This window comes from Cololabis saira, chromosome 9 (assembly GCF_033807715.1).
Source record: "Cololabis saira isolate AMF1-May2022 chromosome 9, fColSai1.1, whole genome shotgun sequence".
Classification (NCBI taxonomy): Eukaryota; Metazoa; Chordata; class Actinopteri; order Beloniformes; family Belonidae; genus Cololabis; species Cololabis saira.
The window spans coordinates 37272453-37285249 of NC_084595.1; the positions used below are offsets into that span (position 1 = coordinate 37272453).

The following is a 12797-nucleotide window of genomic DNA, read 5'->3' on the forward strand; positions in this document are numbered from 1 at the left end:
TCCCCATGGCGTCACGTGACCAGCCGGCTAGCCTACAAAGGAAAGAGTCTTCTCTGCTAGATTTCTGTTCTTTCACCTCGAAGACTGTGCAGGAGGAAGAAGACGGAAATGTGCACCAGGTGGGATTGGCGCTTCTTGTTGCAGGTTTCATTTCATTTGATGATTTAAACAGCTGATTTTCTAAAATAAATGGTTATCTAACGTGCAGCTTTTTTTTTTGGTGTGATTGTTTTTTTTTTTTTAAGCTAGAAATAACAGTCAGGGAGCCTTTTTTTATTTCAATTTAGTATTTACTTTTAAGTGTATTTGCCCATCGCCGTCAAAATATGACCAAGTCCCTTTTAAATGTGTGGCTTTATTAAACAATTGTATTAATTTACTCTAGAAATGTGATGACTTGCTTATTATTTGATTTCACTTTCAAGTGTAATAGACTTCCCTCACTGTCACATGATGCCAAAACTATCAGACTGGTGTGAAACAAATCTGCCTCCATTCAAGCTTTAATGTTGTAATCCAGTAGAAACAGAGTAAGTTGCACCATATAACGTGCACAGTCTCGCGACGTGAAATCTCCTCACGCAGATATATTTTTACACAACTTCCACTCTGCAGACAAGGAAGAAGAGAAGTGTGAAGTGCTGACCAGCACACTAATAATCCTGCTGTCATGCAGTTTCTCAGCTGCAGCTGTCAAAGGTCCTGCAGATAGGACTTTTATTTGCTCTGTTATCATTAACAGATTACAAGACTTCTTAGAGTGAATGAATGCATCAGACAAAGGAAATCTGGTTTTGACACTCCTTAATCAGAGTTGTTCTGTTGGACATTTATTATGATTTTATTATTATTGACTGTGCAGTGTGTTTCTTTTGCAGCGTCCAGCCCGTTGAGTGGACCACTGACCTCAAGAACCAGAAGTGAGTTTCAGGAAGAATCCTGCTCTTAATCTTCACAGTTTCTGTCAAAATGTTTGGTTGGTTGTTTTTTATCGTGTCAGATGACTGTTGGGTCCTCTTTCTAGTTTTGATGGCATCATCCTAGTGACCCAGAGCCATGACACGCTGCCTGACAAGCTTGAGTGCCTTAAGGCCCCTCTGCAGGACTACAACTCTGTAAGTGAGAAAGATTGCATCCTGCAGTTGTCTTACCTCTATCTGTAATGTGCTTCAGTTGAGGATACCAGCTTGTGTCAAATATATTCAATGTTGAAATAAGTTCTTAGAGTTTAGGGTGTTTTTGTTCTGTTTTATTTGATCAAGTGACACAGAAATATACATATTTTGTGGGCTTAAGGCATACCTGTATGTAATTCCTATAATAGAGCCTAAATGAAAACACAAAAGTAGATTAAAGCGTGTTTATTTATTTTAAAGATTTTCAGTTTATATATATAAATATATATATACATACATTTTCTTAGAGTGAAACATTTAAATTTTCTTTTAAGTTGTCATTTTCACTCATGTGGCTCTCTGGCATTAATGACACAGACGCATGTTTCTATACCTCCTCTTTAGGAAAGTAAATTTGGTTCCCCATTTTTAGAGATATTTACACCAAGTCTTCTTTCTTGTCAGAAATGACCTCACTCTCGTTACATCCATCCATCTCTCGGATTTGTTGTTCCGAGTTTGCTCCCGTTGTTGCCATTAACCTCGCAAGAACTGTCACCCAGGCTACAGCAAAGGGCAGTTATCGCGAGATTAGTGACAATTAAGTTGGCTGTTTTAAAAATTATTATATTATAAAACTGGAAAGGTATGGGAAAATACTAATGCGGGAAAGAGGGATCAAATACGGTTATTTCCCGGCCAAAACAGGAGACCTGACAGGTGTGATGAGTTGAAAGTTTTAGTTTCCTCTAATATTCAGATCTTACTACCGAGGATGATAAGCTAAAGAGGCAGCGCCCTCCAGTGATTTGTTGTGATACTTTTTCCACAGATTGACAGCGGGTTGGGAGAGGAGGTGGTGATCCTCAAGGTTCCTGGTCTCCCTGGCAACCGCCTAGTGTTTTCCTCCACTGGTCCTGTAAACCGTGACTACGACGATGTCAGGCGTTTTAATGATGCGGCAGTCAACGGCATCAAACGGTGAGTGAAGAGTCGGGTTTTCCCTCCCTCTGGGACTCTGACTGGGGGATTACATCCAGGTTTCACTGTCCTTCCAGGGCCCTGAAGGCCGGTATGCAGCGCCCCCTGCTGGTGTGCCCTCCGCACAAGGACTACAAGAACAGCACCTTGGTGGCCGTGCTCGGCGCTCTTCATGCTCTCTACATGGTGAGAAACGTTTGTGGAGAAGCTCCTGTTTGTAATTTGTCACTTTTTAACATTTCTAACTGGCCACCAAAACATGTAGGAGACATTTACTGAGCTTTTTAAACCTCGAATAAGCTCACAAATCCAGACGAGTGATGAGGAGTAGTCCGGGATGTGTTTGCTTAATACAAGGGAGCTGATTTTGATCTTTGATTGTCCATGGATATGGCAGAAACTGCAGATGGACAGGTTAACAGATGATGTAACATGTCAGTGTGAAGGAGCGTCTCTGCACCCTGAATACCAAACTGCTGTGAGTCTTCATCCATGCTGATTCAGCTGTGTTGGATGCTGAATCTGAATATGACGTCATCAGCTCAGCTGTTGCTAAGCAACACACATTACAGTCACTGGAGTTTTTGTTTGTGCTGTACCTCTTATTTTGTTATTTAATGCATTTCCTACTTTATTTTGTCACTCTATAATTTTCATGGCATTAGTCATTTCTCTGTGGGGCATTTATAAAATATAATTTAGTTCAATTATTTTCTGTAGCATGTAGTGTTGCAGAAGTTGGATCCACGTTGGGAGCAAAAAGTCGGGCTATCTTAGATTTGTTGTATATATTTTTTACTGTTTTGGTTAAAAATCTTTTCTGAATCCTCCAACTTAATCGAAGCCCAGAACATGATGTCTAAAGTATTCAATTTAGTTCAGGACAGTTGTTCTAATATCAGCATTAGAAATTCTCTCACCAATTCTACCTAAAAGAAAGGTATTGGTATCTGTGATTATTTATTTCTGTTCAGCGTCTGATACCATGTAACTTTACATAATACTGCCTTGCAAATTCCTGTCTTAAAGCAGCAGGTGGGGCATGAGCTGTTGGACTGAGCCAACTCTCTTGCACTGGCATTATGTTGGACGTTTGCTGTTATTTTACGCCAGAATGCTCATTATGTATAGTTGCAGTTTCCGTACGTGGCACAAATGCTGCCAAATTTTAAATGAGTCTCATTTTTAAGTAGTTAAAGAGCAATCAGGTGAAGGGAGTGTAAGTTTATCCAGTCAAAGGGGAAGACGGAGAAACTGTAGTTCTTCAGAAATAAGTAATTCACCACAGAATGTCAACAACATAGTGCGATAAGAGACAGAATTGTTGAGTTAATTTGATCAGCTCCAGTTAGCCAATGAAAACTTTGGATTTTACTACTTAATCATACTCTGAAACTGATCCTCCTAAACGGTATGAGACTGTGGCTGAACATGTCATGTAAAGTAAAACAAAACACAGGCAGTCGACTTTACGATGGATATTTGGACTGACATGATATCTGATGGGTATCTGGTACCACATCATTATTTAGTACGAGCCGGTTCTCAAAGTGCATGTTACATCGGTAGCAGAAAGAAAGGAAAATGCTGCCATTCGTTTGTGAATCTCACATAGTATTCAAATACAATGACTTATAGCTGACGTTAAGTTTCCAGGTACCACGTATGATACCTGAACTGGGTCTTTTTTTTTAATAAAAAAATGTATGTTTTCAAAAAAAAAAATCTTTTTTTGCTCAAAAGCCACTTGAGGTGCGAGAGGCGAAGGTGAAATCCTCCGACTACAAGGTGTGTGTTCTGGGTCTGTGGGCGGCGCAGGAGGCTGAGGGAAAGCGGCTGGTGGAGCTGGCCAATGCTCTGGAGAGTGGCAGGTGAATCAGACACCAAGTTTTCTTTACCTCTGTTGTTCACTCGGTCATAACTTGTTTAAATTTTCCCTCTTTCAGACTGGCTTGCCGCGACATTGGCGGCTCAGACCCCGAGCGTATGGCTGCTCCTCATGTGGCTGAATACGTCCAGGAACTGTTCAAGAACACCCCTGTGAAGGTAAAAGACAGCGTTACAGATGTTTTTATCCAAACAGGAATAGAAAACACTTGTTTCTCCAGTGACCCTGCACGTCTGTACGTGTTGACCTTCAGGTGGAGGTGGTGAGCAGCGTGAAGACTCTGGAGAAGGAGTATCCGTGTCTGGCTGCAGTCAACCGCTGTGCCAACAGTAGGACGTCCTTTTCTTTTTCTGACTGCTTTACCTTGACTTCCAGCTAGACAACTAGATTCTCATTTTATTTATTTTTTTTAAGATGGGAGCCTGATACCCGTTTCCTTCTTTCAGGTGTTCCTCGTCACCAGGCCAGAGTCATCAAGCTGCAGTACTGTGGGGAGGGACCGATCCAGAAGACGCTCATGCTGGTTGGAAAGGTGAGACGGGACTGTGGTATGTCTGTACAGACAGAAAAAGGAAGTTATATTTGCACTCAGCACAAAAAAAATCCCACAACCTCAATATCCACAAGATCGTTTTCGTGTTTCTCCACATTGTCAACTATGATTTTCAGCCTTAGAAGCTGATTCAATTCTATTATGTTCCATAATTGCATCATTATTTTTGATTTATTGATGAAGTAAAACCATAAACGCGAGTTGTTGGTTGCAGCCGTCTTGCCGACTGCTCGGTGAACAGATCTGGTTCTGGTGTTTTCAGGGCATCACCTACGACACCGGCGGAGCAGACATCAAGGCCGGCGGCTTCATGGCCGGCATGCACAGGGACAAGTGCGGAGCTGCTGCTGTGGCTGGATTCTTCCAGGTCGCCACCGTCCCCCTCCAAAACCAATAAACAGGAATAAAATCATTCTTGCAAGCTGACTTTTGCTGGATTTGGAGATTAAACCCTCTTCTTTTTTTCTTTTTTCTTCACCAGGTATTGGCCCATCTGAAGCCGAAAAACCTGAAGGTTGTGGGCACAATGGCCATGGTGAGGAACAGTGTGGGCGCAGGTCAGTAGTAGCTACTCCTGATCTCTCTCTGCACACCTGAGACGTGCGTTTCTGCTCCTCCTCACCTGCCGGTGTGTTTTCTCAGACTGCTACGTGGCTGATGAGCTGGTGGTTTCCCGTGCCGGTCGCAGAGTGAGAGTGGGAAACACGGATGCGGAGGGACGCATGGTGATGGTGGACCTGCTCTGTGAGATGAAGGAGCAGGTAGGGAAAAGCTGCTTAAAATCACATCAGGACTAAGGAGTCTCCACCTGCAGGAGGTATTTCTGAACGTGACCGCTGTCTCTGCAGGGCGTGCGTGAGGTTTCTCCGGAGCTGTTTACGATCGCGACTCTGACTGGCCACGCGATCAGAGCCATGGGACCCGACTACTCTGTAAGTCCTGCCGGAGTACAACACAGACTTACAGCGTGTAAATATGTAACGTCCTCACCGTTAATCATTAAATCAGGATTAAGGATCAGTGTGAACCTCTTGTTGCAGATCATCATGGATAATGGACCGGCCCATCGCAACGGGACTGCTACTAAGTGGCAGAAAGGTGAGATGCGGTTCGGCTAAATATTCATAATTAAAAGGTTTACTCGTTAAACTTTTCAACCGTGATAAAAGAGGAGTTATTAAAGAGGAGTTTTTTATTTTATTTTAAATATACATTAACATCCACTTCAGTCCCGGTGAAATGTTTAATTTGGCACAGGATTGCAAGTATTGAACTGTCACTAATTGATTGTATGTTACGCTTGTGGATGAGACATGATTTTGTTTGTTGCTCTTCTTCATTAACTCGAACTGAATCCTGTAATCAAAGATCGTGTGAATTTATCCTGATTCTGTTCATGTTGAAGTCTTTATCAACCATTTCGGCTTAATCCATCCGAGCAGAGGGATCCTAGTGTATCATGGTCCGCACATCAATTTGGCCCGATTTTACACCGGATGCCCTTCCTGACGCAACCCCACACGCACGGGGAGAGACGAACAACCATTCACGCTCACACACACACACCTACGGGCTATTTAACGCTGTCAGTCAACCTAGACACGCATGGTTTTTGGATTGTAGGAGGAAGCCAGAGTACCCGGAGAAACCCACGCAAGTTAATGTTAGTCAAATCTGTTTGTTGATACGTTTGCTCTAGTTTCTACAGAATATACTGTTGATGTTACACTCCAAGCAGACTTGTAGACAATTTATCAACCTATCACATCGGTTTGGTGGATTATTTGTACATGTTTATCATTCGAGAGCCAAAAGGTTTAGTATTTGCTTTTAAAACCCCTGCTCTTGTTCAAAAGCAGAGATTTTAAAGAAGAGAATGAACGCCCTTTTTAATGTTTCTAGTTTTTGTAGGATGTAACTATTAATAATAATTATAATTGCGACTGCAGTTCAGTTTAAAATATTTGATTTTGCTCTTCTCCGATGTAAGACTTGGTCTTGTCCAGCAGATGTTGCTCTGTGACGGCATCATTTACTAGGAAACCTGGATCTATATCAACATAACCTCCTGCAGTAATTGTTCACTGATCTGCATCGTGTCTCCTACAGCGGGAGAGGTGCTGGGAGATGTGTTTGAGGTCTCCAGCATCAGGAGGGAGGACTATGACTTCCACAAGGGCAAGTCTGAGTACGAGGACATTCTGCAGTGCAACAACCTTCCATCCTCAGCCACACCGCGAGGACACCAGACTCCTGCAGCCTTCCTCATAATGGCCTCTGGCCTCGACAAGGTGCTCTCAAGCTGCCATTAAAAGTCATCCATAAATCACGTGAAGGGAAATGCAGTGATTAATCTATGAATTTTCTACACAGCATGGTGTTGATTCCAGCGCTCCTCTGCCGTACTCCCACATCGACATCGCCGGGTCCAGCGGGCCTTTCCCTGGTGTCCCAACTGGAGCCCCTGTCCTCGCCATGGCAACCCACTACATCCTTACAGGCACCATCTAAAGAAAATCATCCAATAAAAGACAAATTTGTAACTGTCAAAATATAAATGAAGCATTTGTCACAAAAAGTTATATTGGCATTTTTTTTTTTACAATTTCTGTTTCTTTTATTTTCTAACTCTTGGTTGCTCTCTTTTCTAAGATCTTGAAACTTCCCATTTTCCTTTCTGAACCAAGTATCCAACAAGTCTGGTTGGTGTAAATCATTATAGTCTCAGGGCTCTCGTCAATCTTTTTTTTAATTTTTTTTTTTAATCACATTTTCACAAAATGAATACAAAAAAAATAAATGTTTAGAGATATTTTGGATTTGGAATGGGATCAAAATGAAGGGGGTGAGCCAAAAAGGGATAATTAAAAAAAAATAATTAATTAAATGGCATTTTACTGGGTGTGTTTTTAAAATTAGATTTTAGGAGAAATTTACATTTCACTTGAAATAAAATATTGAGACAATGGTCAAAATCTTGGTGGTAAATGCGTGTTTGTACATATATTCAAAGCATGTAAACCACTAATTCTACAATAACTACTAAGAATAAGACATTTGTACATCATACTACACTAGTGAAATAACTTCTAGTTCAATTCAAGTGCAAGTTTTAGTCAATGGACTTAGTAAAGGGTCTTATCAGCTTGGTTTTGTGATATTTGATGGTCATATTGCAGAAAGGTCGCACAACTGGTTTGTGTCTCCACTGAGATCTCTTAATGCGGTTTACAGGTTTGGTTGTGTTATGAATACATTCACATCTGCAGTCTCATCTAACTGATACATCATGCCGCCCTCTGCAATATTTTTTGAAACATCTCCATAATCAAATTCACCAATGAATTCTTACTCCAGTGAAGTCGAACCTGCTGTAGATTTAAACTTAATGAAGACCCAAATAAACACAATGTGTAATAGTGTTAACTGTGTGAATCTAAAACAGGTTCCTCTTAAATGTGGACATAATTGATGGACTTGAAAGGGGGGTATTTGTTTTTTTTCACTTTGCTTGACAAAAATTAAACTCTCCTGGGAAAAAAAATGTAAAACTGTTCACTAAGAATGATTCCTTTTTATTTGCTAAACAATAACTATTTTCAAAATGTATTTACTTAAATTTTTTCTGGATTAATGTCATGGCAGAATTGATCAATTTGAAAATCATGTGTGTCTTGTAGAGTGTGTTCTTCATCTAGAAATAAATTAAGGAACATAAAACAGGCTGGTTCGGGAGAAAGGACAGGTTATTACAATATCAATAGTATTTCCATTGAGTCATTAGTGGGTCACTGGGCTTTTTTTTATTTTATTTTTTTAATTATTATTGACAGATATATACAGAAAAGGTACAAAACTTCAGGATAAATGCAGTTACAAATTAAGAACAGTAAATTATATATCAAAATAAAATAGAAAGCTTGAGGTTAAAGGAGGAAAAATAAATTAAAAAAAACAAAATCAGGAAATATATTTTTCGCATAAGCTTCTCGTTTTAACCGCTTGGGGCTTATGCTCTGTTTAAGACTGTCTGAATATGATATTAATATAGCTTTGAGAACAATTCTATTTGGACTTTAGCTAGCAAATTTAGTACAGTGAATATGATATTTAGCAATAATTAAGAGAAGGTTGATTTAATGTACTCTGTCTGGGCTTGTCATATCATTTTTTGATACACCAAATAGTACATGTTGAATGCTCAACTTAAAGAAAGAATCAACTTTAGCATTTAAATCCAGAGAATATGAGTATATGTGCAATTGCAGAATAAAGCCTGAATTATGGTTCCGCGTTAAATCGACGCAGATGCTACGGCGTAGGGTACGCGGCGACGCGCAAGTACGGTGCGTGTCGCCGCGTACCTTACGCCGTGGCTCTGCGTTGGTGTAACGCGGAACCATAAATCATCCTTTAGTGCATTACCACAACAGCGGCTCATCGGGCACATATGGGGAGGGGCTTGCGTGGTGACGTCAGGCGGAAGACCCGCGCGGAAGTGACGTAATGAGACCGATTTATTAAAAGTTGACGGCAGCGCGGGCTTACAGCTCAAAAACTTGTCGCTGCCGTGTGAGAGGGAGTCTGTTGTCGCTTCTCCAGCTCTACAACAAAGCCCAGGCTCTCCACGGAGATCACTGTCCCCGCTCTTGTGGCTCCGCGACACCGCAGTCTCCTCTCCTCCTCTCCTCTCCGCCAGCACGGCGACAGAAGTGTGTTTTTCTCGGTTTTTCCTCGCAGACGTGACAGTTCCCCGCCGCCATGTTCGAGGCTCGCCTGGTGCAGGGCTCCATCCTGAAGAAGGTGCTGGAGGCCCTGAAGGACCTGATCACCGAGGCCTGCTGGGACGTGAGCTCGTCGGGCATCTCCCTGCAGAGCATGGACTCCTCTCACGTCTCCCTGGTGCAGCTCACGCTCAGACACGACGGCTTCGACTCGTACCGCTGCGACAGGAACCTGGCCATGGGGGTCAACCTCAGCAGGTACAGTCACTGTCAGGGAGAAACTAACATAGGCAGGGGTCTGAGGTCACATACGTTCAGTATAGTTGACCTGAACACCCCCACTGGGCTCAGTTCTGTGATATTTGTTCTTTTTAAGGCTAGTAAAGGAGCCATCTTGGTCTATGCCCAGACATGTCACTATGTTGCGCAGCAGCTTAACTATTTGTCGTCTGGTTTTCAAAACGAGACGGTTTTTTATTTTTATAAGCGCCAGGGTTGTGAGTGACTCCCGTTTTGTACAAGGCTTTAGTGCGGTTGGACTGACTTTGTTCCTTTGTGATCATGTAACAACAGCTCTTTAGCGCCAAATCCTCCCGCTAGGGTTGGCGGGAAATCTCATTTAACCCGGGAACCTCCACTTCCGGTTGCGTCATATCCGTGTAATATTACACCGGTGCTAAGTGTTCAGGGATTTGTTTTCTTGATTTAAACAGTTTTCACAGTATTGGGATATGTTTTGACATTGTTGATTACTGGTGCAAAATTAAGTGGCACTTTCCCACATTATTTCTATTTTACAGGACTGACTCGGACAATTAGAATATTGTGATAAAGCTCTTTATTTTCTGTAATGCAATTTAAAAAAAAAAACAAACAAAAAAAAAAAACAAAGATGTCATACATTCTGGATTCATTACAAATCAACTGAAATATTGCAAGCCTTTTATTTTAATATTGCTTATTATGGCTTACAGTTTAAGATTAAGATTCCCAGAATATTCTAATTGTTTGAGATAGGATATTTGAGTTTTCTTAAGCTGTAAACCATGATCAGCAATATTAAAATAATAAAAGGCTTGCAATATTTCAGTTGATTTGTTATGAATCCAGAATGTATGACATTTTTGTTTTTGTATTTGCATTACAGAAAATCACAATATTCAAATTTTCTGAGACAGTCCTGTCTGTATTTTAGTTGATTGACACTACGGATTATGTTTTATTTCAGTATTTCTGTTTGTGTTCTCTTATTTATGTCTATGTATTTTGTAAATAACTTGTTTTGTTTTTTTTCTAATGTCACTACTTCTTCCAGTATGTCAAAGATCCTGAAGTGTGCAGGGAATGAGGATATCATCACACTCAGAGCAGAGGACAATGCAGATACACTAGCCCTTGTGTTTGAGACCCTCAGTAAGTCTCTAACATTATCATATAGTAAAATCAGGTCCGTAAATGCAATCTGGCTGGATATCCTTATTCTCTGTTGTAACCTTTCTTCTCGTTCTCGCAGACCAGGAGAAAGTCTCCGACTATGAGATGAAGCTGATGGACCTGGATGTTGAACAGCTAGGCATTCCAGTAAGTGACAGCTGTTTCTCCTTCAAATCTACACCTGTCCCGTTTCCCTGTGCCATGTTTCTGACGTCTGTGTCCCTCGTGTGTCCAACCAGGAGCAGGAGTACAGCTGTGTGGTGAAGATGCCCTCTGGAGAGTTCGCTCGCATCTGCCGTGACCTGTCACAGATCGGCGACGCAGTCATGATCTCTTGCGCCAAGGACGGAGTGAAGTTCTCGGCCTCCGGAGAGCTCGGTACGGGAAACGTCAAGCTGTCCCAGACCAGCAACGTGGACAAAGAGGAAGAGGCTGTGAGTGAATAGTAGCAAAATTATGACATAGATCACACATAATCTGACCTGCCCTGTCATCACAATGGTGATGTTGAGTGCCCCAAACACATCTTTTGTCAAAATATTGTTAAGTGTTTAAGCTCAACATTTTTTAAAGCTGTCATTTGTGAAGTTGTTTTCCGATTGCTACTACTTTTTCCATTCTCATAACATCTGGAAGATGATCTACACAGCTGGAATAAAATGAATTTACTAATCAACTTATTGCCGTTTGTTTTTAGGTTACCATTGAGATGAACGAACCCGTCCAGCTGATCTTTGCTCTGAACTACCTGAACTTCTTCACAAAGGCCACACCACTGTCCAAGACAGTCACCCTCAGCATGTCTGCCGATATCCCCCTTGGTAAGTGCACGTGCCCCATCGCTGAATACTTGACCTGAGGACCAGACATTGACTGATTTGTCTTTTCACAGTGGTGGAGTACAAGATTGCCGATATGGGACATGTCAAATACTACTTGGCCCCGAAGATCGATGAGGAGGCTTCCTAAATTGTGTGTGACAGACCAAAGAGGGAAGACGGAGATGAGCAAATAACTGGGACTCTTCCTGTGTGATTGAAGGACTGAAGTCATCTCATGGCTGACAATTCCTCTGAATTTGAAAACATGCAGTCTTAAGAGGATCTTCACAGATGTGAGCAACGTGATCAGACTTCAGATGTTCAGAGCAGCGCGCTTTGGTCCGGACATCTCCAGTGCAAATTCCAGCACTTGTTTACTGGTTCTTAAAGTCCCTCTCTTGCCCCCTTTGCCTGTGTTGGAAAAGCAGTTTAAAGTTTTTGTAGATAACACATTTGTAAATAAGTACTCGGTTGGGTCCAAACGTTTTTGTATTCATGAATTCAGTCTGAAATAAACAGTTCAAGTTGTCTCAGAGATCTTGTTCTACATTTGTGGGTATGTGGTTGTTTCAGCATTTTGCAATTTCTTACAGTCCCAATTTCAAACCCCTTCCCAAAGTCCCCCCCCAATAACAGGGACATTTTCAACAAGTGCAATAAATGAGTCATCCTAGTCCAAGTTCTCTCACATGGTTAAAATTTATAGTATATGGTTCTTGAACACTGGTTTTTATTATATTTTAATATTTGTTGATGCAGCTGCTTTTACACTATATCAATGGTTTGTTCCTGGAGGAGTTCATGTTTCGTTTTTTTTTTTTTTTCCTCCCCTTCAAAGTTTGCTGAGGGTAATTGGACAAATTCTGTAAACTGAGCATATCGAAAAGAGAAGTAGGTTCCGGATGCAGCTGTTGGACTACTGTTTTGGGGTTTTTTTTTTGTTGTTTTTTTTTTTTACATTACCTTACAGTATTTAAACTAAACTTTGGATAAGTACAGACTTGTTCCCGGTTTAGAAAGGAAACAAAAGGATGGGTACATTGAGTATTATTTTGATAAACGCTTAAGTGGATATGCAATGTGCTTGTATGTGCATGTAGGGATATTTGTGTAGGTACGTCATAAGCAGATAGGTATGCATGTATATGTGCAAATGCTTTTTGTTAGCTATTATTCATTTGTGTTTATTTCATACAAGGAAAATGTCTCAAACATGTCGGACAAAAGACATTTTGAAATGTAAGAAGGGGTGGTGTTGTGCCAAAAAGTGATTGCCTGCCA

General features: G+C 41.2%; 2 protein-coding genes across 2 annotated transcripts; both read left to right on the forward strand.

The window, feature by feature from the left end:
- The first annotated feature begins 2 nt into the window (after positions 1-2).
- zgc:152830 (uncharacterized protein LOC767682 homolog) lies at positions 3-7119 on the forward strand. The gene is made up of 16 exons (XM_061729450.1): positions 3-119; positions 879-920; positions 1025-1115; positions 1948-2096; positions 2174-2282; positions 3840-3967; positions 4043-4142; positions 4238-4313; positions 4431-4516; positions 4800-4904; positions 5019-5094; positions 5180-5298; positions 5386-5469; positions 5578-5635; positions 6647-6828; positions 6911-7119. Exons 1-16 carry the CDS (start codon positions 109-111, stop codon positions 7046-7048), a joined length of 1554 nt encoding a protein of 517 aa, XP_061585434.1. The 5' UTR covers positions 3-108; the 3' UTR covers positions 7049-7119.
- A 1958-nt stretch (positions 7120-9077) lies between these two features.
- On the forward strand, positions 9078-12063 carry pcna (proliferating cell nuclear antigen). Its single transcript, XM_061729451.1, has 6 exons — positions 9078-9519; positions 10577-10674; positions 10775-10842; positions 10935-11129; positions 11393-11516; positions 11588-12063. Exons 1-6 carry the CDS (start codon positions 9299-9301, stop codon positions 11662-11664), a joined length of 783 nt encoding a protein of 260 aa, XP_061585435.1. The 5' UTR covers positions 9078-9298; the 3' UTR covers positions 11665-12063.
- The last annotated feature ends 734 nt before the right edge of the window (positions 12064-12797 follow it).

Bases quoted from the DNA above. Each gene is read 5' to 3' on its own strand.
- zgc:152830 (XM_061729450.1), top strand. The intron at 1,116-1,947 runs GTAAGTGAGAAA...CTTTTTCCACAG, and splicing joins CTCTGCAGGACTACAACTCT to ATTGACAGCGGGTTGGGAGA. The intron at 4,143-4,237 runs GTAAAAGACAGC...GTTGACCTTCAG, and splicing joins TCAAGAACACCCCTGTGAAG to GTGGAGGTGGTGAGCAGCGT.
- pcna (XM_061729451.1), top strand. From the start codon at position 9,299: ATGTTCGAGGCTCGCCTGGTGCAGGGCTCCATCCTGAAGAAGGTGCTG. The intron at 10,843-10,934 runs GTAAGTGACAGC...GTGTCCAACCAG, and splicing joins TTGAACAGCTAGGCATTCCA to GAGCAGGAGTACAGCTGTGT. The intron at 11,130-11,392 runs GTGAGTGAATAG...GTTTGTTTTTAG, and splicing joins TGGACAAAGAGGAAGAGGCT to GTTACCATTGAGATGAACGA.